The 26059-nt window shown below is 41.9% G+C and overlaps 2 protein-coding genes across 4 annotated transcripts in view; one reads left to right on the top strand and one right to left on the bottom strand.

The window, feature by feature from the left end:
• LOC126516858 (serine/threonine-protein kinase Nek7-like) overlaps nucleotides 1–2865 on the bottom strand; it is a 39294-nt gene extending 36429 nt beyond the window's left edge. Inside the window, exons 1-3 of one of the 3 annotated variants that reach the window (XM_055063943.2) lie at nucleotides 2043–2865; nucleotides 1779–1980; nucleotides 1404–1466 (exon numbers count right to left, since the gene is read on the bottom strand). In XM_055063943.2, coding sequence (XP_054919918.2) covers nucleotides 1404–1466; nucleotides 1779–1955 — 240 coding nt within the window. In that variant the 5' untranslated portion in view covers nucleotides 1956–1980; nucleotides 2043–2865. Of the gene's footprint in view, nucleotides 1–1403; nucleotides 1467–1778 lie in introns of all 3 variants that reach the window. The other 2 variants (XM_072285582.1, XM_050166948.3) reach the window with 2 other exon arrangements.
• A 237-nt stretch (nucleotides 2866–3102) lies between these two features.
• ValRS (Valyl-tRNA synthetase) overlaps nucleotides 3103–26059 on the top strand; it is a 110520-nt gene continuing 87563 nt past the window's right edge. Inside the window, exons 1-5 of the mRNA XM_050166785.3 lie at nucleotides 3103–3530; nucleotides 5975–6047; nucleotides 7347–7447; nucleotides 17245–17372; nucleotides 23759–23923. Coding sequence (XP_050022742.1) covers nucleotides 3366–3530; nucleotides 5975–6047; nucleotides 7347–7447; nucleotides 17245–17372; nucleotides 23759–23923 — 632 coding nt within the window. The 5' untranslated portion in view covers nucleotides 3103–3365. The remainder of the gene's footprint in view (nucleotides 3531–5974; nucleotides 6048–7346; nucleotides 7448–17244; nucleotides 17373–23758; nucleotides 23924–26059) is intronic.

The following is a 26059-nucleotide window of genomic DNA, read 5'->3' as shown; positions in this document are numbered from 1 at the left end:
TTTGTGTGTCCGTGCCTTCATACTTGGTAAGCGTCTCTCTTTTTTATGTGCGAGAAATGGGTGGCAGAAATTCTACAACCTTGAAAACCTATGTAAGAACTTCTTCAAAGCAACGAGTTCTCAAACTGACTAACTTTGTTCATAAACAGCATGCAAAACACTGCAAAACTGTTGATAAAAACATGCAGGCACATTGTTGTAACACTGCACACAGAGAAGATCTGTTAGCAATATGTAAATTCATGTTGTTTCTAACATTTCTGATGTATGATAAGCAACGCTCATCATTGGCTGCATTGGTACAAGCTCTGAAGTATAACTACAGTAGTTTGTGCTAGGTCTCACAGAATCCAATGTTGCAGGATGCCATCGGTTACTGATTAAGCAAACTGCTTTACCAGTTTCAGCTCACTTCTTGCTGTTTGTACGAGATTCTTTAAATTTTTTTTTCAACTGAAGCTTCGAGAATTCAGCACGAACTTAATTGTGTGTGATCAGTAAAGCTAATTCACAAGCCTACAAACATATAGCTTAATACTGTCATCACCATTTATAATTTGTCATTGGTTACTGGGCCATTTGAGAAAAAAGAAATGTTCCGTTTCTGCTGAGTACAACAATGCTTCAGGAAATTATTGAGAAGGTTCACATAGTTGACCCATGTAAGAACAAACTTAACAAAATTATATAGGAAAGTAACTGTCAGAAACTACGAAATCTCAAGGCACAATCCCTTAGCAGTTTTAGTGCTGCTGCTGTATAAACATGCTGACGAAGTGTGCTAGTTTGCAACAGCTATTCAAGCATTTAATTTATTCAATATACATGTATGAATAAATCAATTCTGAAATAGTATTGCAAGCATGAAATTAAAGCCCATTATAGTATGTGCTGCAACACACAGCTGCTGAATTTTTAAGATCCCTGTATATGGGTCAAACTTGCTTCAGCGCACTTCTTAAATAGGCTGCTATAAGATCTGCTGAACAGAAAATTTTGAGTTTCATGCATGTAAAAGCAGAAAGTTAAATGACAATGAGAAAACATAAAATAAATGCCTATACCAGTTAAAGTTAATATCAACTAATATTACTTAAAGATAGATGCAAATTCCAACTAAAGGTGCTGTCAGAAAAAGCCCATGCAAGCTTCATTCCTGCGTCACTCTGGGTTGGTTTTCATAAAAGCACTGCCTGCTTCAAGATTCTCTGTGAAAAGACATTTATCCATGGTAGCTATCGCGCTTGCTCGCAAAATTTTTTTATATTTGCAGACATCATTGATCTTTGTAAAATGCGCGCAAGAAAATGAAGAGATCGCCTTTCGGCCAAACATCGCGCTTGCTGATCAAAATGTAATCGCAAGTGACATACATACAATATGCAACTACTATATGTGTTTACCTGAAGAAGGGCTATTTCCTTCACGCAGTCATTTTTGGCCTTTTCGTCACGCATGTCTTTCACCTGGAAATGAGCAAATTGGAAGTTTACGGAAGGCGCTCGTATGTGTTCAAAGCGCCAGGCAAATTACACCATCTCAGAAATGCTCGACAGCGCACGTATCACACCGCGATCGCACATATATTATATAACAATCAGGAAGAGACAAGCTGAAAAAAAAAATGCATGCCAGTATCGTGCCCAATGACCCGTCAAATGAATATGTGAATGGCAATCAAGCGCAAAGGAATCGTAGCCGTTTGACAAGATGGGACTCCCTTCCCGGCTGAGCAAAGCGTGAAACACGTGTCAAAATTGATGGCGCGATGCACGAACCTTAACTTTCTTAACAGCCACAAGTGCGCCGTCTTGGATAGTTCGAGCTTTGTACACCACGCTGAAGCTGCCAGTGCCTATTTCGTCGAGGAGCTCGAAGTTTCCTGGACCATTTCCACCACAGCGCTTTAAACCGGCGTCTAACGGCTGCAATCCAACCGCGGCTGCATGGGCCATCTCGAAACGCCTCGGATGCGCGAAGCTGCGATAAACAGACGTTGGAAGTCGTGCTGTTCAACCAGGGAACAGAAGCAAAGTTGTTACAGATTCGTCGCACACACCGCCCCGAACAACGACTCGCCTGTCGCGTTCGGCTGCGGCGGAACTTGTCAGCTTCTTCTTTCTGCTTTCACATGGGTAGCTGGCCCGCCCCGCAAACAGCGGCAGAAGAAAAGCGAAACAGAGGGAACAGAGGCAACAGAGGAGAGTTAACAGTTACACATCCAGTTATGAATCTTTGGGATTGGCTGAGCGGATGGTCACGTGCTGCGGGCGCCGACAAGCGCTCGCACGCTCTTCGTGCGCGTCTGCGGACCGCTGAGAGCGTCCTGCGTCCTCGCTCTGCTGTCGTCTTTAGCTTATGCGCTTGCAAAGTCGACGCGACCCGCGTGCTGTACGCATAGCGTCAGCGCTATATTGCTGCATGCGATGGATCAGCCGCGCTCGAAGTCTTCGAACTGCAAGATGCAGAAAACCCACGCCAGCTCTTGCCACGGTAGCTTAGCGCTTCCACGCTGCATCTGTAAAAATCAAGAATTGAAATGTTTGACTACATGTTTTAGTAAAAAAAATATATAAAAGAAGAGCATTTGCCGCAGATAATTAAAATAATGTTGTGGCACCGTTCCAACCAAGGAGGTTTAAAAAAAATCCAAAACTTTTTTGAGCTCTTTGGTCCCACCATGGCAAAAGTTAGTACTTTCGTAGAAATTCCCATTAAGAGCACCGAAATTTCTCTTTGAGGATACATCTTCACACATGTATGCGCGTAAAGCGTCATAAATTTATAACCTAGGCCCTGGGCCTACTACAAGAGCTCTTTCTTTTCCCTTATGTTTTCCCTGCACCCCATTTCACCCGTCCACGTTTTATCCACGTTGGTCAGTCACGGAATGAAAAGAATAGACAAAAAAAGTGAGATAGTAAAAAAAAATTGTGCCAGTTTTACTAAAATAATTTACTTTATTAATAGGATGCAGATCTGTGATAATATTTGCTTACAAAAGTGTGAAGGGGCCAAGTATGGAGCACGTATGAAGTGAAGCGGCGAACGTACGGCCAGTACGGCCCTACTGAATCAGCTTCCTTCGCTCTTCTCTCACTTTCGCACTTTCGCCAGTTTGAGAGCTTGTGCAGCGTTGGTTTGTGACGGCTCGTTCTTCAGCGAGTAGGTCTTGCGTCAGCGAGGCGACGTGACAGTAGTCCGCGTGCATTTCGCCAGGAACGCATTTTACGCTATTCATCGTGCGATCGTGTCTGTTTGGCAGCTTCGCTGCGTAGCGCCGGCTATTTTTGTCAGCTTTGTTTGAGCCTACGTGCGTGTGGAGGCTCTCGTCTAGCGTGCCGAAGGGAACAGATCGTGAAACCATGCCGCAAGACGTCGAAATGACCGAAAACGACAACGCTGGTCAGGCCGGCGAACCCGGTCAGAAAAGCGCTGTCCAACTCAAGAAGGAGGCCAAGAAAAAAGAGAAGCTGGAAAAATTCAAGCAGAAGCAGGAGAAGCTGCAAACTGCTCAACCCAAAGCCGACGTAAGTGGTACGGTATTTTCCGTTCCCATATTGATATTCCGGAGCGATCGTCACGGACAGGACCTTGAGTCAACGCGGCCGTTCGAAACCACGAGCCGGTTTCATTCATTCCTTCACAGTGCAAGTGCCGCGTGTAACGTGCGGCGTGCGTCCTTAATAAACACTGCTCTCTTTTCTCTTCCTCTGGTCGCGATATGCCGGTATGTATAGCAAAATAGTTAAAAGCGGCGCTTATTCTCAATTACCGAGAACACAGCTCACAGTACGTCCGTCCGCCTTGAGTGTCAGTGCACATTGGGCGCCCGAACTTTTTGAGACATCCATTCTGACTTTATACATTTTTGTTATTTGCACCAAACGCAGCGTTCACCGCGGAAATAAACGTCTCTGTCTGTTCGAGGTAGCCGTTTTGCCGGCCGTTCAGAATAGGTCATCGAGATCGTTAAACCTACTGGGCACGGCTTTAATGATACACCAGAAGCTCTATCGCCCGCGTTATTGTTCAGGAACGTCGCGCTCTCAAGCACGAATCGGCACTGAAATTCGTACGGACACGCGGCCGTAGGCGCCTTTACTAAGATAACGCAACTCCGTGCGAGCGTTTTCCAAAAGTGGCACCTACCCACCGTCGGGGATCAGCCAAGAATTAGGCGGTTTGTTCAAAATGAGTAGTTGAGAAAATGAAGACTGTTTTGCTGGGAAAAGACTTATCATTGCACAGTATTCGTAGCGGAACGGTCTTATTACTGTGTGGAATAAATCGAAAATTAAAAAAAATAATTATAAATTAACTTCTAAAGGTAGACGATGGGAGGCAAGAATAAAGTATTTTAGCACATTGCAAACATTCCATTGGCTGTACCCCAACATAGAAGCTTCAAAGGGAAGCAGGACAAGGACATTCATGCAGAGGCCATGCTTGCTTATAAGGACCTCGAGGAATCTTACGAAGAAGTATCACCGATAAGCAAGCAGAAAGTGGTCATTTGCTTCCGATTCCCCACAATATATACACAAAGGAGATTCTGCCAAACCATACCTGTGCAGATAGAAATTTAGTGCTGGGCTACGGCAGCGTAGCCTCAGTTATGCAACCTTTAATTTGTTTGTTGGGCAGAATTTGTGACTCCAGGGGAATAATAGTAGGTGGTGGTAGTCAGAGTGTGAGGTCAGGCTAAATTTATAATACTCGTCCAGCACCGTTAATCTCCAAAACCTAGCAGCAGTGATATAGGTGGTCGGGCCAAAAACAAACTACAGGGCCATCCAGGGAAGCCTTTGCCTTTGAGATGGAATGAGGCGCATTCATTCAAAGGCAAACCTTTATGCCAGGTACCAAAATTAAACAGCAAAAACTCAAATGAGACGGAGCCAATAGATGTAATGCTTGCAAAACTTTGAAGTCTCTACACACTGTAAGAGATAAACAGAGAGTTGGTGATAATAGCTAGTGATGAAATAGAAGGGTTCAATTTGCGCAGTGCTAATACTACAGCCAGGAATTCTGTTAGATAGATAGGAGTAACATCAAAAAGTCTAGTCGAAAAAGACCACTCTAGAGAAGGAGAAAAAAATTTCTACACCTGCGTTTTCATTATATCTGTGATACAACTGTCGCTATTTTAGTAGTGGTCTGAAGATGCATCAAGTGATCATTCAGATAAATCATTGAGAATTCATAAAGAAAGAAGCTTAGCATTATGGGGGTAGGTATTCTCAAAATAATTTTGAGGAAGATGGGGGTATCATGTGCTGGTGGTACTTTAAAGCTTTACACTGACAAAGAGAACAAGTTGAGAAGTTAAGGACTGCGCAAAGAGTGATGGAACGAAGAGTGCTAGGCATAACTTTAAGAGACAGAAAGAGAGCGGTTTGGATCGTATAACAAACGGGCATAGATGACATTCTAAGTGGCATGAAGAGAAGAAAATGGCGCTGAGCAGGTCATGTAATGCGTAGAATAGATAACCGCTGGACCATTAGGGTGACAGAATGGGTACCAAGAGAAGGGAAGCGCAGCAGAGGATGGCAGAAGACTAGGCGGTGCGACGAAATTAGGAAATTTGCGGGTGCTAGTTGGAATTGGTTGGCACAGGACAGGGGGTGATTGGAGATCACAGGGAGAGGCCTTCGTCTTGCTGTGAACATAAAATAGGCTGCTGCTGCTGATGATGATGATGATGATGATGACTCAAAGACTCGAGTAACACTTGCACAAAAACCACCTGTGGCTTACGAAAACAGGGCCAGTCGACATTAAGAAATGAAGTCGGCTGCCTTATAAACACTGTCCCGTGTCTTCTGGAATGATATTCCTGCAGTCGCAAAATGGTTTGGAAAAAGAAATCTTGCCATTAACAAAGGCACTCGTACTTCCAGGTAAAATATGGCGTTTGCTATGGACTTGTTGATAATTTGCATGTTTTGACTTCGTTGTCCCCCAGAAAAAGCCCAAGGAGAAAAAGGAAAAAGAAGTTATCACCTATGACAAGCCAACTGCACCGGGAGAAAAGAAAGGCAAGCAGATTTGCCATATTTTTTTGGCATTGGTGCACAATGTAGCCACATATTTATATATTTTGTTTCATTAGTTCACCAGCCCTTCTATACAATCAAGAAAGAAACTACATCCTGTCCCTTTTTATTAATTCCAATCTTGTAACTACAAGCACTCAAGAACATGCACTTGAGCAGGTACTTCATAACACCTGAATTTGAAGGATATATAGTGTATCTATCACTTTCCACTTTGAACAGGTTAAACAATTCTAGCCTCTGTCTGATGATTGTAACAAGCTTTTCTGAAAGGTTGGTGCCGTTGTCTGCTGTTTTAAATCTTTAGCTATGGGAAATGCAGAGTAAAGCATCATTGCTACATTGGTATTGTAGTTATATCAGAAAGTTAATGGTAAGGAAAAAGCTGCATTTTGTCATGTGCAGGTTACAGGGCACAGTCAGGCACAGAATGTGAATAAACTTTAAACGGTTCATTTGGTGAACTTGTGCCCAGCAAGGCAAGAACTCAAATTGGAACAGTCGTGGTGAGCGTAGTTTTCTGTTATCGAATCTAAACTCGTGGGTCAAGTCTATTCACTATATGGGTATGTATTATTTTACATTCCAAAGTAAGCAGTGGTGCTTGTGTGCATTTAAGAATGCACAACACTATTTGTGTCATGCATGCAGTATTATTAGGCAAGACTATTTCGTTACAGAATTGCCAATAATGGGGAAGAAATTCAGGATATAGTAGGTGCGTCTTGCAGCAAATGATCACTTTGTAGCAGTGATGATCTGGTCGGAAATGGTTACTGGCAGAAAATAAAACAACACATGCGTGACAGTGCAGCTAACGAGTAAAAGTAAACATCTTTGACATGAATCAATCTGCAAAAATGTTCACGTATCATGATTTTGGTGCACATTAGAACCCCTGGTGGCATAATTAATTGGGAGCCCTCAGCTTTACGATGTTAAATCCCTTGAGTCAACAAATCGATTAAATCTATCTGACATGGTAAAACCTAAAGAAGTGAACACTTCTACAGTCAAATTTGTATGGTCATCCCTGAAGAAGAGGTCAAATCACTTTCGAAATGTCACGCCACTTGTTATACAAATGTGGCTGGCGATTTCACCTCCTCATACCTCATTTGTCCAGTACAGTCTAATGCACTGCTGTTGCTCAAGTAGCCATATTATTGTGAACACACCAAACCATATACTAGCCTGAAGGATACGCAGCCACCTTCTTGAAGTGTAGTCAAGGAGTATTCAAGTCTATGTTCTGATGCTGATGGTAACTTTCCTGTGCAGACACATCAGGTCCAATGCCAGATGCATACAGCCCACGATATGTGGAGGCTGCCTGGTATCCTTGGTGGGAAAAGAGCCAGTTTTTCAAGCCTGAATATGGGGTAGGTTTTCACTCGGTTTGGCTATACAGCGATTGATGTCGCTGCTGTTATGGCGATCTAATGCTTTGTAGAAGCACTTGCCACTGTGCGCTCACAACTTGGCGTCCTTTTGCTGAGTGCGATCGTCTGCGAAAATGTACAGCGACCCATGTTTCTCCTTTAAAAATATTTTTTTTATTTGTCGTTTACTGCATGCTTTTTTTTTTTTGCTCAGATTTCGCAGCAAAGATCAGATTTTATGGTCCCATGTAACACTTGACACATTTGCTTGCCTGGTGATTTGTCATGGGAAGAAAAAAAATGTGAATTTTCCTTTGAGCCCCTCTTGATTTCCACATGCACTCCCAACGATTAATGGAAACTAATCTTGAAGGCCATGCTTTGTCATATTGTGAATGCAAGAAGTGCCCAGGTAATGGGACCATAGCCATCGCGTTTTGGACATCGCACACTGCGAGGGGTGCAGATGAAGGCAAATTCACAATTTTTTTCTTTACAAACCAGCACAGTAACAGTGCAGAGTATTATATGGAAGGATCCAGACCATGAAAGGCGGTCCTGCTGGAAAATTTGAGCAAGAACCAAGTAGGGGTAAGGGGAAAAGCCTTTCTTTACAAAATTTGAAGGGAAAAATGCCGGTCACTGTATGTAGTATGAGAGTTGCAAGAGAGAAGTTTTCTTACAGCTAATACGTGCACTCTAGAATTGACAACATCAGTGTGTACTTGTGTGTATGACTACAACACTGCACCTCTCAGTTGCAAGCTGCACTTCCAAGGAGAAGTGCAGCTTCTCTTTGGATAAGGAGAAAGGTTTTCTTTTTCTCTCTTCCAGGTTTGGCAACTTTTTTCTCTTTACACAATGTTATGCAAAGTGCAGTAACTTTTGAAGGATGTGTCTGGCAGTATATATGCTTTTATTCTACACACACTTGCCATTTTGATTGAGAGAACAGCAGAGGTGAATACTGAGACACATTGAGCCTATACAGAGTGATAGTTAACATGAAATAGCAGTTTATAAATACATTGCTTCTGGGTTGCAGTAGGTTTGGTTGCATCAGTCAGTGGTTTTTGTTTTCTACACTGGCATTCGGTATTATAGTAGCCTGTATAACGGCTTGAGCTTTTAAATGTTGTCACCCAGATTAAGCGATACACCACTCATTGCCTCATGTTAGGCAAACAAAAATTTGGGAAAATGAAGTAACAGGGTCTTCCTTACAGAGTATAAAATAAAAAAAAATATGAACCTGCTGGAACCTATGGGCCCTTTGCCAGTACCGCTAACAAGATAGTTTACCTGCGCAGCAAAAATGCTACAACTAGTGGCACAGGCTGGGCTTGGCAGAGGAAGTACTAGTGCAGCATGACATTTTGTAGTGGCATAGTCACTCCCTCAAGACACCTGTACATTTTCCAGTTGAGGTGCGTGATCTTGCTAGCACTTTTCAGAAGCGTAAGTGCAGCGTTGCCAGTGAAAAGCCAATGTGTGGCAGAGGCCTGAAATGACCTCACACACGTCTGCCTCTTGCTAGAAGCAGCCTGTGCTGCACTAAATTTGAACCTGAGGTTCTACTCCACAGCAATCATAAAAAGTATTTCTGCTGTTCATGGAAACAAATTTGGATGCTTCGCAATGGGCCCATGGCTAACTCATTGCACTGGTCCATGAAATCAGTCTCGCTGTGCAATATCATTGCCTGCTCTCTCTCTCTCTCTCTTCTAAGACACATTCTGCCTTATAGTAAATTTATCTGGTCAGTTTAGAGCAATTTTTGTCTCTTTTGTTGATAACAGTGCCATTTCTTGGATTGGTTTGGTGCAAAATTGCAGGTTTCAAGTGGTGTATTAGAAGAGGTTTAGTTTGAATTGTAAGTAAAACATTGGCTTTTACACCCAATGAATTGTACAGGAATGCCTTCTCGCCAACCGAACTAGGAAGAACTGTACCAAATCAGCCAGTGAAATTCACCATTACTTTCAAAGGTCTCGTAAAGAGTGGAGCTATGTGAGCTGTTTCTGGCTGCAAGCAGAAAAGCAATGCAGCCAAGAATGGCTGAGGAAAGGGCAGACAAAGCATGCCTATGTATGTTATTCAAGCCACTGTGTGCATTGACAGGTGCCACTACAAGATGGTGTCCCAAACCCATTTGTGACTATGGTCCCAGACTTGCACCTTGTAGTGATTCCCTCTGCCTTCTCTCGTTTTTCACAAAGTATCATTGGTTTGATATCTGCACCCAATATTCTGTGTTGTGCAGGAGGTGGCATAATTATGGGCTGCGATATTGTAGCAATGCCTTCTACACAATTCTATGCCACTCTTATCCACCATTCATGGCTGGCTGATCCCATTGATTATGTGAACAGATAAGTCGCTTTGACCACTGCTAAAGTGTAAAAACAAGTAGCATTGGAAGAGGCATTGCTACAAGATTATGTCCCCATTCATGTGAGAACTGGCTAGTTCTGTCCTGGACCATATCTTGCTTTAGTATGTGTATTTTGAACATCTGATAAACAAAATGTCTAATTCCTAGAAGTTTGAATTATGGCTTGGCAGCTGTGTATGTATTTTTTTATCTTTTATATTGACTGAGAAAAATAAAGTGGATCTGGGACATCCTTTTAACTGCCAACTATTGCAGTTCAGATAGTTCCTTGCACCATTCTGAGTTGAATGCTTAATTAAAGAATGACAAATAATGGAAGTGTCGAAAGAAAAGTTAGTAAGCTTATGAAGTTCAACATAGAAGCAGGTGAAAAAAAAAAGTATTAATGCGCATGAAGTCGACTGCCATAGAAAGAAGTAAACAGGACAAATGCTCTTGTTTGCTTGTTTCTACCATAGCCATCATCTTTATTTCACACTCATTAGTCTCTACCAGTAGACTCTGAACCAACTAGCTCAGCAAGAATTAATTATAACTTGGCAAATGAAAAGACAGGCATTCCCTTTTGATTAAATCTGTGGGTCTCACTTGCAAATCTCATCACTGGCCCAATAATGAGATGTGCATACTATTCAGAGCAGCACTGTCTGCATACCTAGAAGGAGCTTCCATTTCAAGGTAGCTCTGATACTGTGGCTGTCATCACGCTTTCTGAAGGTGTCATTTTTAGTGCGCCGGCATGGCATGCCAACAGCATAAGAAGGGCAGATGTGCATTTTGCAGAAGTTTCTGGTTAACTAACCCAAATGTGGAAGAAGGGGTGAACAGTGATGATATAAGAAAAACAACAAACAAACAAAAAATGAAATGGTGGTAGCTACATGAGAAACCGAGATTGGTCTGTTAAAAAATAAATCAAGAGGGCGGGTATTTGTCAAAACCTGAGTCTGCCTTGAGTTGAAGTGGCAGGCAGTGCCGTTAGTATCCCTTCATACCTTTTTCAATAATGTAGTGTTTGCTTTTTGTGTTTGCTTTCCTGATGAAAAAGTTGCAGAACTTGTACATGTTTATTATAACTGGTTGACCAGCCATCCAGCTAGGGCTATGGGGCAAGGTGAGTGAGTGCCTTGCATAATAATCTGCCTTTTTCACGGTGCGATGACGCGTGCGCCCTGCCCTAGCAGATTAATCATAAAATGTTTTGGAAGGGATATGCGTTTAGGCTGATCTCTGGGGAAAGTCCCCTGGATAAAAAAAACAAAACAAAAAACCGTACGGACGTTTACTGTTGCAAACACTCATGCTGTGTACTGCGTTGTTGGCGCTATGTCGGTACGGTGCTGAAAACGTGCATAGCGAGACTGCAACTCCAATTTAAAACAGAAAGTGGCCAGGGCTTTGTCCAGACTGCACCGTGAACCACATAGTTGCTACCTTTCATTGATGGCTAGCAAATCTATCGAAAAACCCCTCTGTTACACTTGGGTGATACTTCAGAAACATCACATTGCTGACAAAGTTTTCTTGCAGCGTGGACCCTCTATTGCTAGCGGTGGCAGCGCGTGTCTGACTTCACATACTCATTTAAGGTGAAGCAGTACTGAGTCGATACAAGACCGACAAGATGCTGATGCGAACAATTGGCTAACTATTCAGCACAGTGTGTTGCGGAGACCATTGCATCATACCAGACCAACAACGATGCATCCAACGAGCATGCGTTATTGTAGTGCGATGGGCTTTGTTGTCGACGGCATCAACAAAATTAGCGGGCCGGCCATCATTCAACCAAACCCCACGTGATCCGCCGCTGAACCAACAACACACACGATAGTCACAGTGCCTTCACTTGTACTTATAGTTAATCGCGCTCAAAATGAGTTGAAATGTGCCTTCAAAGTTGTAATTCATTAGCTTCAGCCCTCACAAGCCATGTCCATGAAGTTTGAGCCAATGTTGATGCTGTTTAGATGAACTTTTGGCCTGGCGCCGTTGAGTTTGTACACCCGCTACTGGTGGACCAAAACTTAAAAATAGGCAGTTAGGACTGAGGAAACTTTTTTTTAGTTCTATTCTGGCCTTAGCAATTTGATATCAATAACCCTTCGCACAGTGTGTACGCAATAAGCAGCAAGTGGCAACAGAGTGCTGTGTCAACATTTGTACGTCGCCATTCGTGAAGGTTGCCTTAGCTACCTAGATGGGTGGGTCTGTACGCGTTGTTCTGCTGACACATTTCTTAATGTCAGAGATGTATTGTTTAACTCTGCATCAAATGGAAAACAAGAGACGATACATTTGGTACAGTAGCATAAACAACCGCCTTGCTCAGCTACCAACGGTGTCAGTGATGGTTTCTGCATTTTCACTAGAGAACTCCACAGCCTATAAATGAGCGCTTATGCCGAGCCCAGTTTTCTGTAATATTACTTTATGGCAGTATGATGAAGTTAAAGAAAACCAAGAATCCGTGATAACAGCCCATAATGTATGTGTCTGGATCACCGTTTCCGTTGTTTAAGTGGCTCGGCTGCTCATATTGACTCGTCTCAGGGTGGAATGTGTCTCATATGTGCAGATATGTATGTTTTGCTATGTTTTGACATTATTTCATATCAGCGGTGTGCCATTTACACAATATTTGAAGCTAACAACTATCTATGGCTGTAGATGTCGATGTAAATTAATACACTGCTTTGGTAAGGCCGACACGGAAGGCTTTATGTTAAGACTTCTTGAATATGCGAAATGTCGAAAGAATGTGTAAAAGGAATACAAAAAGTGAGGTGCAAGAGCAGAATTCAGTGATGACAAACTCTTAAGGCAGCTGCGTTGGCAGACGGAACTCAGCGTGCCTTTTTCGGCTGCACTGTTAGCACAACAGCGCACCCAGACCTTCTCAACCAGTAGTCGGTGAGCGCTGCGGTGCTTCCAGGTACAACATGCTGCCCCAGAGAAGCCATTAATAATTAATCGTTATCCATGAAATGCACAACCGACGCACACTCAACATGCGTGCAGGTACACAAATCAACCAGTGAAAGCCCCGGCACCCTTCCAAAATGTTTTCAGTGGTGTGCAGCAGAGGGCAGCACATGAAAACGAAAAAGACGGATTGCATGCAGCTTTCATTGTTAAAGACCTTGTGTTACTCTAAGACCTTGTGGAATAACTAAACAGTGATAGTGGATACAAGGCATTACAGAAAAGAGCACAGGAAACATGCAAACACAAAACAATATGCACATGGCAGTAACATGAAGCCGTTGTGTCCCCTAAATGTGGGAAGAGGCAGAGCATAAGAATTTATTTATTTATTTATTTATTTATTTATTTGGTTGTGTCCTAAAGTAACCGAGGGCTATGAGAGATGCCACAGTGAAACAGTGTGGATTGATTCACACACTATTTTGGGATTCTTTAACCCAAGTACACAAGCACATTTGCATTCTACTTACATTGGAATGGAGCTGCCTGGGCTGGTAATTGCATGCGTCACCTCATGCTCACCAGCAGATTACCACATCCACCGAGTCACTGCAGCGTGCCATGTCGGAAGTCGCAGAGTATCTTATCCTTCTGAGACTTACAAATGGAAAATTTTTAGACTATATTGGAGAACAGATTCTTGGGTGCTACTAGTATGCAAGCAGCTTTCAGCCTGCAGAAGACTGTTAGTCAGCAAATGCTACTAGGACTTATATTATAGTGTAGCAATTATGGTCGAAGCCTCATTGTTTCTTGCCTCACCAAAAGCTCTCGAATTATTGGCATTCATCTCAAGCATGTTCTGCGACACCTGTCGAAAATAAAGCACATCAACATGTATCTACACAGGCATTTATTCCATGCGTAGAAAACCTTTCATGAGGGTGAATCAGAAAGTCTTTGCCCCTATTTCCTTTTTCTTTTAGCCAGGCTGTAAATGCAAAGTCAACATATCTATTCCCAGCGGGGGGCCTTTCTTGGCCTGGCCCGGCCTTATTTGCCAGTAGCTCTGTGGCCCGGCGCTGCTGTCAATTGAAGATGGCAGTTGTGCTTCACACATTCATGGTGTACGAGCAACAAAGTGTGATTCGTTTTCTATGGAGCAAGGGATGAATGCCCATTGAAATCCACAGAGAAATGCAGCCCACGTAAGGGGAAAGGTGTCTCGCTTTGAGAAGTGAAGTGGTGGTGGTGTGAGTTCGCAAATGACAGCATTTCTCAAATTTAGTGCTGCGATGGGACAAATGGTCTGAACCGGTGTGGGGACTATGTGGAAAAATAGTGTAAGGTATGTAGAATAGTATGCATATTTGTAATTACCTATATGTACCTTATTTTGGCTAATAAAGAATAGGGGCAAAGACATTCTGATTCGCCCTTGTAGATCATTTTTATCACTAACACACAGTAAATGTATCACATAAATGCATATTTTAGCATAGAATGCCTTTGTTAGGTCAAAAAGGCCTCCTAGAAGCGTAATGTTCAACATATTGGACGGTGATGTGCATAAAGCCAATGTTGTTTAGAAAGCAAAAAAAGACCTTCATTGACAATGCTTCAGCATAGAAATTACCATAACATAAGCATTTAGCAAAACCTGACAATTGGACTTCAGGTCTCTGGAGGTTGTGGAAATGCAGATGTGAGGAGATTCTGAAATGTGTTATTTTTGTACTCTTTAACACTATTGGTAAGATTGAAATTGGATTTTTAAGAACTTCACGCTCAACCATTGCAATTACACAGCTTTTGGGCCGTACACCATTGGACAAAATGAGAGTGGAAATTTGTGTGATAGTTGGGCACATAAAATCAACTGTGTACTCTTTACAAACAATATTTGAACTGCAGTGGAGGCTTTAGACACAAGAACATTGCTAGAAAGTATGTACAAAAACAATGCCTTATTTTGCACACATACAACAAAATGTAGGAGAACTGCATGAAAATAAATGGGAGTTTTAGAAAATGCAGAGATCACTATTTATGTCTCACGTTTAATGACACCAAATAATAATGCGAGGGGGACTGGAGATGCTTCTCCTTATAGGGATCATTTGGTGGTTTCATGAACATTCCAACATTCAAAATGTTGACAGCTCTGTAACAGCATAATGAACGTAGATGGAAAGGAATACATATGACAGACAGGTGCTGATGTACGTGTTCCTTCCCGTGTTCGTACTTTGTGCTGCTAGAACGCCGTCAGCTAGATGAACCAACTTGCCCACATCAAGGTATCGTTCATTTAAAATGTATTGTGTCTTGCATATAAAACAGTCAACGTCGTTTTTTTTTTTTCTTTTTTATCAGTCACCTACAAATCTTAATGGCTTTTTGTAAAAAGCTTTCTTAGATATGGGACTTGACACCACATGGGTTCGCTATTCAAGTATGAAGCCATAAGTTGCTTGTTACCTGGTGCACTCTTATTGGTTACTTCCATAAAAGAAACAACTATACATGCGCTGAGAGCTCAAAGAATGCAAGCACAGTACCTTTTGTGAGGTGTGAAACTGGAAGAATTTATGAACACTTGGTGCCATGATTACCATGGCACAATTCATGTGCCATGATGAACGAGAATTGTACAGATTCTTATGTGCATCAGCAAATTGTCCCTTTCCTGGTTTTGAGAGTGCTTCTTTTAACCTTCTTTTTTGTTACCCTTCACCCTTCTATAAATAGGTCTGATCCAGAATAAATTGATTGTTTGATCTCCTTGTATGTCCAATGTGTTCCTCATGCGTAGTGTTTAAAATCTAGAAAGAACAAACGGGAACCAAATAGCTGCGTACATCTCTACTGTGAACTGCGCATCATTTGACGTTTTCACACTATGGACAATCCCTTGAGATTTGGCTTTTCTGCTATACACTTGCAGACTTGTGAGGAGACTAATGATTGTTAGTTTCACTAACCTATATTAAAACAGAATCCTAGGCTTGATCAAACCAGGCATGTTAGAGATTCAAGCTGAAATCACCAAAGGTGTTTTGTGTGTCATTTGTGAATCACTCGTTTTGTTGCCACAAAAAGCATTCTCTTAATGAAACAGGACTGATGTTTGTTGACAAGCGTAACATAGAAGTGTCATCACATAGCAGTAAGCACCAACTTTGTCATCACGGAATAGGAGCTCCTGATTCCACACATTGAGCAAAGAAGTGAGGAGCTTATTTGTTCAGAGAAGTGTGGCCGAGAAATTTACGTCTAGCAGAAATTTGTTTGAATTTGCTGTAGTATGAATGCTGGCTTGTACATAATTTGTGTGATGGGGGGGGGGGGGGGATGATGCACAATTTATGATGTAGGTGATGTGCTTCACCTTGTGCATGCTTTTTCATTTACATGTGTGTTTCTGTCCTTTGCATTACAGTAAACTCTCACTTGAGTGAACTTCAAGGGACCCAAGGAAATAGTTCACTTAAAGTTCACTCAACTGAATATTCACTAGAATATTGGACAGCCTAAGGCACAGCAGACATCGACTGAGAAGTGTGAAATGCAATTTATTGAGTTATGCAAATCAATATATACGAAGTGCGTAACAGTCACATTGCTGCCTATCTCATTTTGAAAAAAAAAATCGAATTTTCATTTGCACTGGTGCTCTTAAAGCGCAGGAAATAACAAAGCTGTCCGGAGAGTCTGTTTTTGTGCGATTCCTCTGGCACAGCTTGTTGGTGAGACGCGGAAGTCTCACAGCTTGCCAAGGCATCCTACAGCCTCGACTAGAGTTGCAGGATTTGAATCTGCCTCTGCCATTGCATCCTCCTCGTCGCACTCTTCTTTGGGACGAACACTGGAAACAGTTTCCAGATCTGATTGTTCAGCACAGGTAACAAGCTCACTGTCACACCGCACATAGTCTTCAAACAAAGTGTTGCTGTCAACATCCAGCTGGTGACAGACCTCTGTTCACATCCTGGTGTCGATCACCTCATTGCGCTGTTCCTCTTGCTCACTTTCATCGCACAGGTGGGAAAGGCAGGATTTATGCCAGCAGTTTCTAATTGTAGCCGGTGTTGCTGTTACACCACTAAAGGGGCAATTTGGGGGCGATGAGCTGCAGAGTGCAAAGCGTCATTAAACTGATTTAAAAAAATGAGCGTAGGTCCACTGATCAAGTTAGTTTAACTGAAATATTTGCTGTTCAGAAATTCGTATAACTGAAAAATTTATGCATAGACTACATAGGAAAACCACCTGGGATTTTCTAAAAGTTCATTATTCTGATATACTCATTAAACTGACGTTCACACAACTGAGAGTTTACTGTATTTTGCATAACTTTAGTGCAACAGCAGTGGGAGTTTCGGTACTGCTTTAGGTTTCTCACTCTGGTGCAATTCACTGTTTCAACACTTGGCACTTCACTGAATTTGTTTACTCTGCTGCATGTGCATAGGGAAGAGACATCTTGGCTGAGAATCCAAAAGGGCGCTTTGTGATGGTGATCCCGCCTCCCAATGTCACTGGCACCCTACACCTGGGACATGCTCTCACCTCGGCCGTTGAAGATGCCATAACCCGCTGGTGAGTGCTTGCTGCTGTTGCCTTTCTAGCATTTCAACCTGCGAAAGAGAGGCTGCCCGTTGATTCCATGTATCAGATGACGTCGCATGAATGAAGCACAGGGAAAGCTTCAGAGCAAGGAGAATTTATCTGAAGAAGGGGCAGACTAGGGAAGGCTCAGCCTGGAGCCAACATTTTGACAGTGGGGACTTATTTTGGCTACTACCTGATTGTTTTCGACTGTGGCTTGGAACGTTTGTGACCATAACTGACTGCAGCTGAGAGCTAACTTTCTACTTCCTGTTTCTCCTTGTTTGACCTCGTGGCTTGGCAACCTAGTGTTGCTTTGTTATAACCTCTTGCAGAATCGTGCATTGTTGAGTCACTGAAAGTGGCAGTGGGGAGAGGTGTGGTGCAGATTTAGACAAGAAAATGATTTCTTGGTCAACATTGCACTGGTGTGGCTATCAGAATTGTCTGTGTGGTTTGTACTTGAATATATGGCCATGTCTTAAATTCTGTCCTCAAAGTTGCAGACATCAAAATTGCAGCTTTTTTCTTTAAATGATGGAAATGTCATTATTTATAAATAAATAAATTTAGTACGAGATGCAGTATTGAAACGTGCACCACTTCTGGTGTTGTCAAGGTTTTTATTCCGCATGGTTTGCCTGGTGTACAAATGTGTTGCTGTCAGGATGCATCACTTGGCTTGGCTATGTACTGTGGACAAAACGGAACGTCATGGCATGACAACAATCAATTGTCTGAGAGAACATAGTCGCTATTTGTCATTTGCACATGGAGCAAGAGTGGTGTTTAACAGCTCTGTAGAAACATTAGGCATGAAAACCTAAGCCTACGAGTGCAGGCAGCTTTTGTGTGGATCACCTCACCTGACTTTGGAGGGCCTGTGCTTGTTCATGGGAATCATGGCGCAGTGAATTGATTGTTGATCTGGACAACGTGGTTATACACTCATCATGCTTCATTAATTTATTGTGTTAAGACAAATTGTTTAGTAGAAACCTTTCAGCTGGTGTAAACATTTTGGCAGCTGGACACCAACGTCTGTTTTTTCTAGAGTACATGTTCAGGCGTGCATTGGTCGCAGTGTATGCCCTGTCACACTAAAGACGATGAGCAAAATGAGAACAAGGTGAAAGCAGGAGCCAAAATTTTGACAAGTGGACTTGTCTTCTTCAAGGCGACATATGCTTTCCTTGCCACAATATATATATATAGGTAGGGTTCTTCTAAAGGGGAGAGGGCGTAAGGCAGATGGGTGCGGAAACGAGCTAAGGTGTGTTAGTGGCGAGGGTGTCGAATTGAGAATAAAGGAGGGCTGTGCACAAGGCCAGGGACATGGTCGTCTGTCAATCACGTGTCAACGCCCGTGTGTCAGCCGGTGTGTCAACGCAGCCCTCTATTACCTGTTTTGCTGGTGGTCGTGGGCTATCGTGTCTCTGAAAGAGATAATAGAAGGAGCAGCAGAAACCGATGCTCGTGAAAACAAAAACAAAACTGAAATGGAATAAATAAATAAATTAAAAAAAAACAGAAAGAAGAAAAAGAAACTCTAAGAAACCAAACTAAGCCAGAAGGCATATGTTCTGCCATTGATCGTCTCCCTAGTAACTCCGCACCCGGCCCCGATGGAACATGTCCTAAATTACTCGAACTAGCAAAGCCTGTAATATGCCCCATCTTGGCCGCCATTTTTCAGCAATCAATAGATACGGGCTTTGTCCCAAACTACTGGAAAATTGCGCATGTCATACCTGGTTTAAAATCTGGTGATGCTTCTAACCCGTCAAATTACAGACCAATTTCGCTAACCAACATCAGCTGCAAATTACTAGAACACATAATCTCATCGGCCACCTGAGCTATCTGGCGAAGCATAACTTCTTTTTTGCGAATCAGCACGGCTTCCTCCACGTCTATCTTGCAAAACACAATTGTTCGAATTAATTACTGACCTTCATTGCGCTGTTCATGCTCACTCTGAAATAGACGCCGTATTTGTAGATTTCGCCAAGGCGTTCGATAAAGTTTCACACAAACGTCGAATAAGAAAACTTTACAACCTGAACATTAATTCAAAGGTTATTATTTGGATTAAAAATTTTTTGGCCAGTCGCTACCAATCAATCTTTGTTAATGGTCATTTATCAACCCTCTCCCTCGTTAAATCTGGAGTACCACAAGGGTCTGTACTCGGACCTATGTTATTCTTAGTTTATATTAATGACATAAGCAATAACCTCAGTTCTATGGTCAGATTTTTTGCAGATTATTGCGTGATATACAGGCAAATTAATGAGCCTTCTGTTTCACTTCAGTAACAATTGGACTTAGACAAGATTAACAATTGGTGCATGCAATGGCAAATGGAAATTAATACCTCAAAAACAAAAGTCGTGACATTTACCACAAAATCTGACCCCGAACCTTGTCATTACACTCTAAGCAGCATAACTGTAGAATCGGTACCTGTCTTAAAATATTTAGCATCCATTTAGCATCCGACCTTTCATGGAACATTCACATAGATACAGTTATTAACAAGGCTTCTAAAACACTCGGATTTCTCAGACGCAATCTGCATTTAGCTAATGCAGACACTAAGATTTTAGCATACCCCACATTAGTGCTCTCGCAGTTGGATTACGCCTCTTTGATTTGGAACCCGCACCAAGCATACCTAATAAAAAAATTGGAGTCTCTTCAAAATAAAGCCGTTCGATTCATATCAAAGAACTACTCGCGCACAGCAAGTGTGACTGAAGTAAAGAAAGCTCTCAAGTTACCTCTTCTTGAAAGACGCAGAACGCTTTCCATTCTGTCCTTTTTCCACAAATTATATCACAGCCACTCTTCCTTTGCTATGTCCCGTTTCACGCCAGCGCATCGCATATTCCCACGCATTGACCACCAACTCAAAGTCAGACCCATCTTTGCTCGCACTAATCTCTTCTTTCATTTGCCTCTCGTCCTAGCTATCCGTCAATGGAATCTTCTGCTTGGTACCATTGCATCTGTCATTGATTACGAAGCGTTTGTAACCAGCCTGAAACGTCACCTTGAGCTGTAACCTTCATCCTTCCCCTCCCCCGATTTTATATATGTGTGTATATGTAACGCTACTCTCTGTAACAATTGAATGTTTGTTGATGATTGCTGCTATGTGTCTTTATATTTTAAGTTTTTCTTTTCAACATGCTGTTAACGGTCAACAACTTGTGTACACGTCGTAGTGCTGCGTTGCTTCGTGCTTACTGTTGTTCCCCCCTATGTAATGCCTGCCGGGGCCTTTTGGGTATTTGAATAAATAAATAAGTAAAAAAAACTGTTGTTGCCTATAGCTTGAAATTTAGCATAGCGAATAGATTCTAAAGCTCGACACCCTCGCCGCTAACACACCTTCGCTCGTTTCCGAACCCACCCACCTTACGCCCTCTCCCCTTTAGAAGAACCCCACCTCCATATACTGTGGCAAGGAAAGCATATGTCGCCTTGAAGAAGACAAGTCCACTTGTCGAAATGTTGGCTCCTGCTTTCACCTTGTTCTCGTTTTGCTCATCATGTTGAATTTCCATCTCCCGCCTTCCCCATGTTTTCCCTGTCACACTAAAATATTACGAAGCACATGCTACCACATAACATGTTGCCATTTACAATACTGCAGCTTGCAAGAAACAAAAAATAAAGGGTTTGTACATGGCATTGTTTGTGCAGGAACAGTAAGCAAACTGAACTTAACAAATCCTTTCTAAAATTTATTCTTGGAAGCCTGTAAGGTGTCTTAATTTATTATTATTATTATTATTATTATTATTATTATTATTATTATTATTATTATTATTATTATTATCATTACTACTTTTCCTTAGCTGCTCACCCTCAGTAGGATCTTTTCTCTGAGGATGGAGTAAATAAATAATGTTTCTTATAAAACTTCACTTACCTGGTACAAAACATACCTGTTAACACTCTTTTCCTTGATTTTGAAAAAGCATTTTATGAAGTCGCACATAAAAGGCTTTTCCTAAACCCTCTTGTTATAAATTGAATAAGCAGGTTTTGTTACTGCAATTTGGTTTGCTAGGAAATGCTACTCTCCAACTCCTCCATATGCTTGAGGCGTACCCCAGAGCACTGTCCTTGGTCCATTGCTCCATTTAATTTATATTAGTGACTTACCTACCAGCACTTCCCCTAATATTTGATTATTTGCAGACAATTGTATTGTTTACCGCCCTATCACAAGTAATTCAGACTGTGCCCTGCTTCAACGAGACCATAACAGTATTGAATTTTGGTGCAAGCAATTGTTAAGGAATCTGCATGTCAGAAAAATATGTCTACTTTCTTTTCACTGCAGGCAATTGTACATTTCATGTAAGTATAGCGTATTTGGCTCTGAAATATCCGTCTGCTCATGTAAGTACTTAGGTGTTACTCTAACAAATAATCTTAACTTGTTCTGCCATATCGTGAATATTGCCCATGAATCCAACCAAGTCCTTGGTTATTTGTGTCGCTTTCTTTGCATGGCATCTTGTTCCATGAAGCTACTAGCCTACCTCACCTTCGCCTGTATGGAATTGCAATATGCATGCGCAATATAGGACCCCCACTAGGCTAACGTATGCAAGGTATTAGAATCAGTACAAAATTGTGCAGTTCAATTTATTACTCCTGATTGCTCTTACAATACCAGTGTATCTAGACTAAAATCTGAAACAAATCTTCTTAACCTTGGAAGTTCTGCAAAAAGTGTCTAGATTATGTCTTTTTAACAAGTTCTACGATTTGCCCTTAAGATAGAATCAGTTGTATCATCACCAAACCATTTTCCCTTTTATATAAGCCACGCCACGTACAACCCTGTTGCACAGACCACTGCACACCTGAAATTTTTCCTGTGAACTGCTTGGGACTAAAAATATCTGCCGTCCAGTGCCACGCACCGTACCAATCTGCTTAACATTTCAAAGATGCAATCAAAGTGGTTATCCTCTAACTGCAGGCCAACCCTCATGTAACCAACCTCATGGCCTGGGGCTTTTGAGGAAAGCCCAGCCCCCGTGACACTAACTGCCATGTTCAGCACATTTGTAGGATATATTTCTCAGCTAGTATGCTCTGATCATGCTGCCCTATGAAAGGCATATCATAGAAGGGTTGTGTAGCGTTCGAATTTGATTTCAGCTGAAATTTTAATGCTCATGCACATGCCCCTAGTCCTTGGGCAACAGAGGAAATGACGCAACATATGTGAACATAGTTGTTCCAACTGACAGATAAAATGAAAGCTAGTGGTTTTTCTAGAGAATTATTTTGGTGTTCCATTTAGAAATGGGGCACAAGTTGGAGCAACTGGTCCGGCTTATTCACAATAAATTTAATTTGTTGAAAATTGTTGACAGTGTCTTACTGCAGAGAAAAATGTGTGACCGACCCTATACATAATAAAGAATTCAAATGCTTATACCTTATGTCCACTGTTTTTGGCATAGCTGTGATACTGGCACTTCTCCATTCTTCACCTTAGTGCTCATTTATGTGGCAAACTTGAGTCGAATGACAAGGGTCACCATATCAATGCTGACAGCATCCCCTGCCTTTTTTTTTTTTTTTTCTTGTATGCAAGCTATGCCGTGTACACTCAATTCCTTTTCTGTCCTGCTTTCCGTTATGCAGAGAAAGGCAGGCACGCTAGGGGCTTTTGCCACTTGACAACTGAAGCGCTTCCACCCGTAGTTGCCATTTATTCCACTAAGAATACTGCTACTGGTGGTCTGTGTGACAGCTCTGACATGATGACGATCATCCTGTCATGAGCTCCTATGATTCAGGAATATAGCAGGAGCAGCATGAACTTGCCCCCACAAATTAAAACAAATTAGCAATGTGATGACATATACAGTCATGCCTGAATGAAACACAAACATGAGAAAGTGAACTTGAAGGCATATTTTCCTTTGCACATTCACTGCTGTGTATGACACCATGGCGATTCATTCACAGTGGCTTAGTTTGGAGGCCAGAGTGCACTTAGCATCCAACTAGTCACTGCTATCACACCTCTCACTTTGAAGTAATCAGGCGTAAGAGGTGTTCAATATTTCTTCCTGTTAGTGTTTTGTTCCGGTGTGATGGTACAGTCACAAGTGAAAATCTCAACCACAGATGTTAAAAATTTTCTTTCCTTCACAGCCTAGGCATATAGTCATTGCGTAGCCCTCGTCTGCCTTTTCAACTAGTTCAATGCATTGAGTCAATCTCGTGTTGCATGGCTTTGCTAGAAGAGTGCAATTTTTTTTACGCAGTGATCTCCGAACTTTTTCTCCCGAGAGTTCTAAGTGTGGCATTTGATATTACAATTGTGTTAATTACAGGAACCGAATGAAAGGGCGTACCACTCTGTGGAACCCTGGCTGTGACCATGCGGGCATTGCCACTCAGGTAGTGGTCGAGAAAAAGCTGTGGCGTGAGGCAGGGAAGACACGCCACGACATTGGCCGTGAGGCTTTCGTTCGGGAGGTCTGGAAGTGGAAGGAAGAGTATGTGTGTTTTGTTGTTGTTTGTTTATTTATTTATTGGTTGTTTTTGCTGTGTCCTATTTTCACCTAGAGCTGTTGAAAATTGGGCTGATCGTAGGTGCAGTTGCGTTTAATATAAACTGCAACACAGTGGCTGTGCCCGAATGGCCCCAAAGATGGCACGGCGCTGCCGTGCAGTCTGGGGCTCCTTCGGCCGTGCCCACCATGTTGCAGCTCATATGAAACGCGACTGTACATGTAGAAGCTTCCAAAATAAGATCATCGCTTTCATATCTTAAAGAAAGGCATAAAAAAACTGAAACAGTACAATTAGTCCAAAATGCTATATATACAGTCAAGCCTCATCATAACAAAGGTGCGTTTAGCATAAAAATACCTTCCTTATAGTCAATATTCATTATAAAGATACATAGTGATATAGAATTATTTAAAAAAAATTATTTAGGAAAATATTCCATGGTCACATCTATGTGAAAGAAATGCCAGTGTGATGCCTCCTGCAGGCCAGCAAAGGTTCTCCTGTGGACTCTGGCAGCCTGTTGATGGGCTGCTTTATTAAAATGTGGCACTTAGATGCTAAATTAAAAACATACACTTTGCACTTCCATTAACGCAGGACTTTTCAATGGGTGTTGTCACACGGGATCAACACGTTGGCTTGCTGGCTGTGGGCCAGCCAAGCCAAATCGCTGGCCAAAATACACAAGCATGTCTACAATGTCCCGTTTCAAGTTGATTTTGCAGAATATTTTACACTTTGGCCACAAGATTGAGCTGTGAACAAACAAATATTCACTTTGCTGTAACCAATATTGTTTTGGCTCTTTAATTTTCGGTTTCGTTAATGATAAGGCATGGCTAAATAAATTTTAGGTTTATTTCATTACACTTTAGTAGTCATCATATTCGTGTTCATTATATTGACATTTGACTGTAGTGCCTAATCAGTTTAATGAGAATATTTTACTGTACCTAGTTGGCATTACATTTGGTATATTATATGCCAGTTATATTAGGATTCTATAGACACTTTAGGTTTGATGTGGCACACTGTGAACTGCTGTTGCATCATTTATAGCCCTTCTATGTAAAATGCAAGGCTACATGCTGTTTTAGGGGCAGCATACTACACCTTCAATCGTGGATCATAAAGTACTCTTAAATGTTGTAACTATTTTCTTCTACGTTTGGGTAGGCTGTATGCATATTAATGTCCATGGTGAATCAATAACACCAGCCAGATGCAAGAACAGATAGTTTTATTTCAGAGAGGAATATTCGAAGTGAACCTTTATGGTGGCTGCTATTAGTATCAGCTTCCCTTTACATTCTACATAACTTACCATCATTTTCTGGCTTGTTCTAAATAGCAGGTGGAAACATAGAGCGTCCAAGCTTCTGCTTTTCAATATCTTTCAGCATAACATCTGTCTATTCAGAGAAAAAAAAATTGTGATGATTTGAAACAATAAACTGACCAGCAGCACAATATAAGCAACCTTCATCATGAGAATGCTGTAGAGTAATACAGTCGAACCTCGATATAACGAAGTTGTACTTGCAGCAAAAAAACTTCGTTAAATCGTGACTTTCGTTAATTCGAGGTTCTGATGTTCCAGCAGTGAAAATCATTTCACAAATTCTCAAAACATTCTCGCTGGATAGTATCTTGTCAGTAATCACTGATTAAATCCCAAGAAGGTCGCGCTATAGTAGCATGGTTATGAGCGCCAGTGCACACAGTGCAGATTGAGCCAAGAGCAATGCATCAGCGTGGCTCATGGCGCCCGAGATTGGCATGTTGCGTTGTGTGACGCTGTAAGTCTTGAACACAATGGCTTACCGCGCTTAGCGCCTACAGCCGTCATCAGAGAGCGCCCTCAAATTAAAAACAAAAGTGCAAAACCATACAGATTAAAAAAAAACAAAAAGAAATGTTGCAGTTTCGCCACATAGGCGGAGCACTGATGGCGATAGCAAGGAGACAGCTACTTGAAGCAAGGTTTGTAGTTTCATCGGTGTCACGCGCGCTCAGGGAAAGATTACTCGATGACCAAAAACACTCGCTCTCGCAACGTGAGCGAACACTTTTGCACCGCACCTCAGAAACTTGAGATTACGCGACCACCAACACTA

Source organism: Dermacentor andersoni, chromosome 1, assembly GCF_023375885.2.
Source record: "Dermacentor andersoni chromosome 1, qqDerAnde1_hic_scaffold, whole genome shotgun sequence".
In the NCBI taxonomy this organism is placed as follows: domain Eukaryota; kingdom Metazoa; phylum Arthropoda; class Arachnida; order Ixodida; family Ixodidae; genus Dermacentor; species Dermacentor andersoni.
The sequence above is the reverse complement of the archived record's forward strand: the minus strand, read 5'-3'. Positions and strand labels throughout refer to the sequence as shown.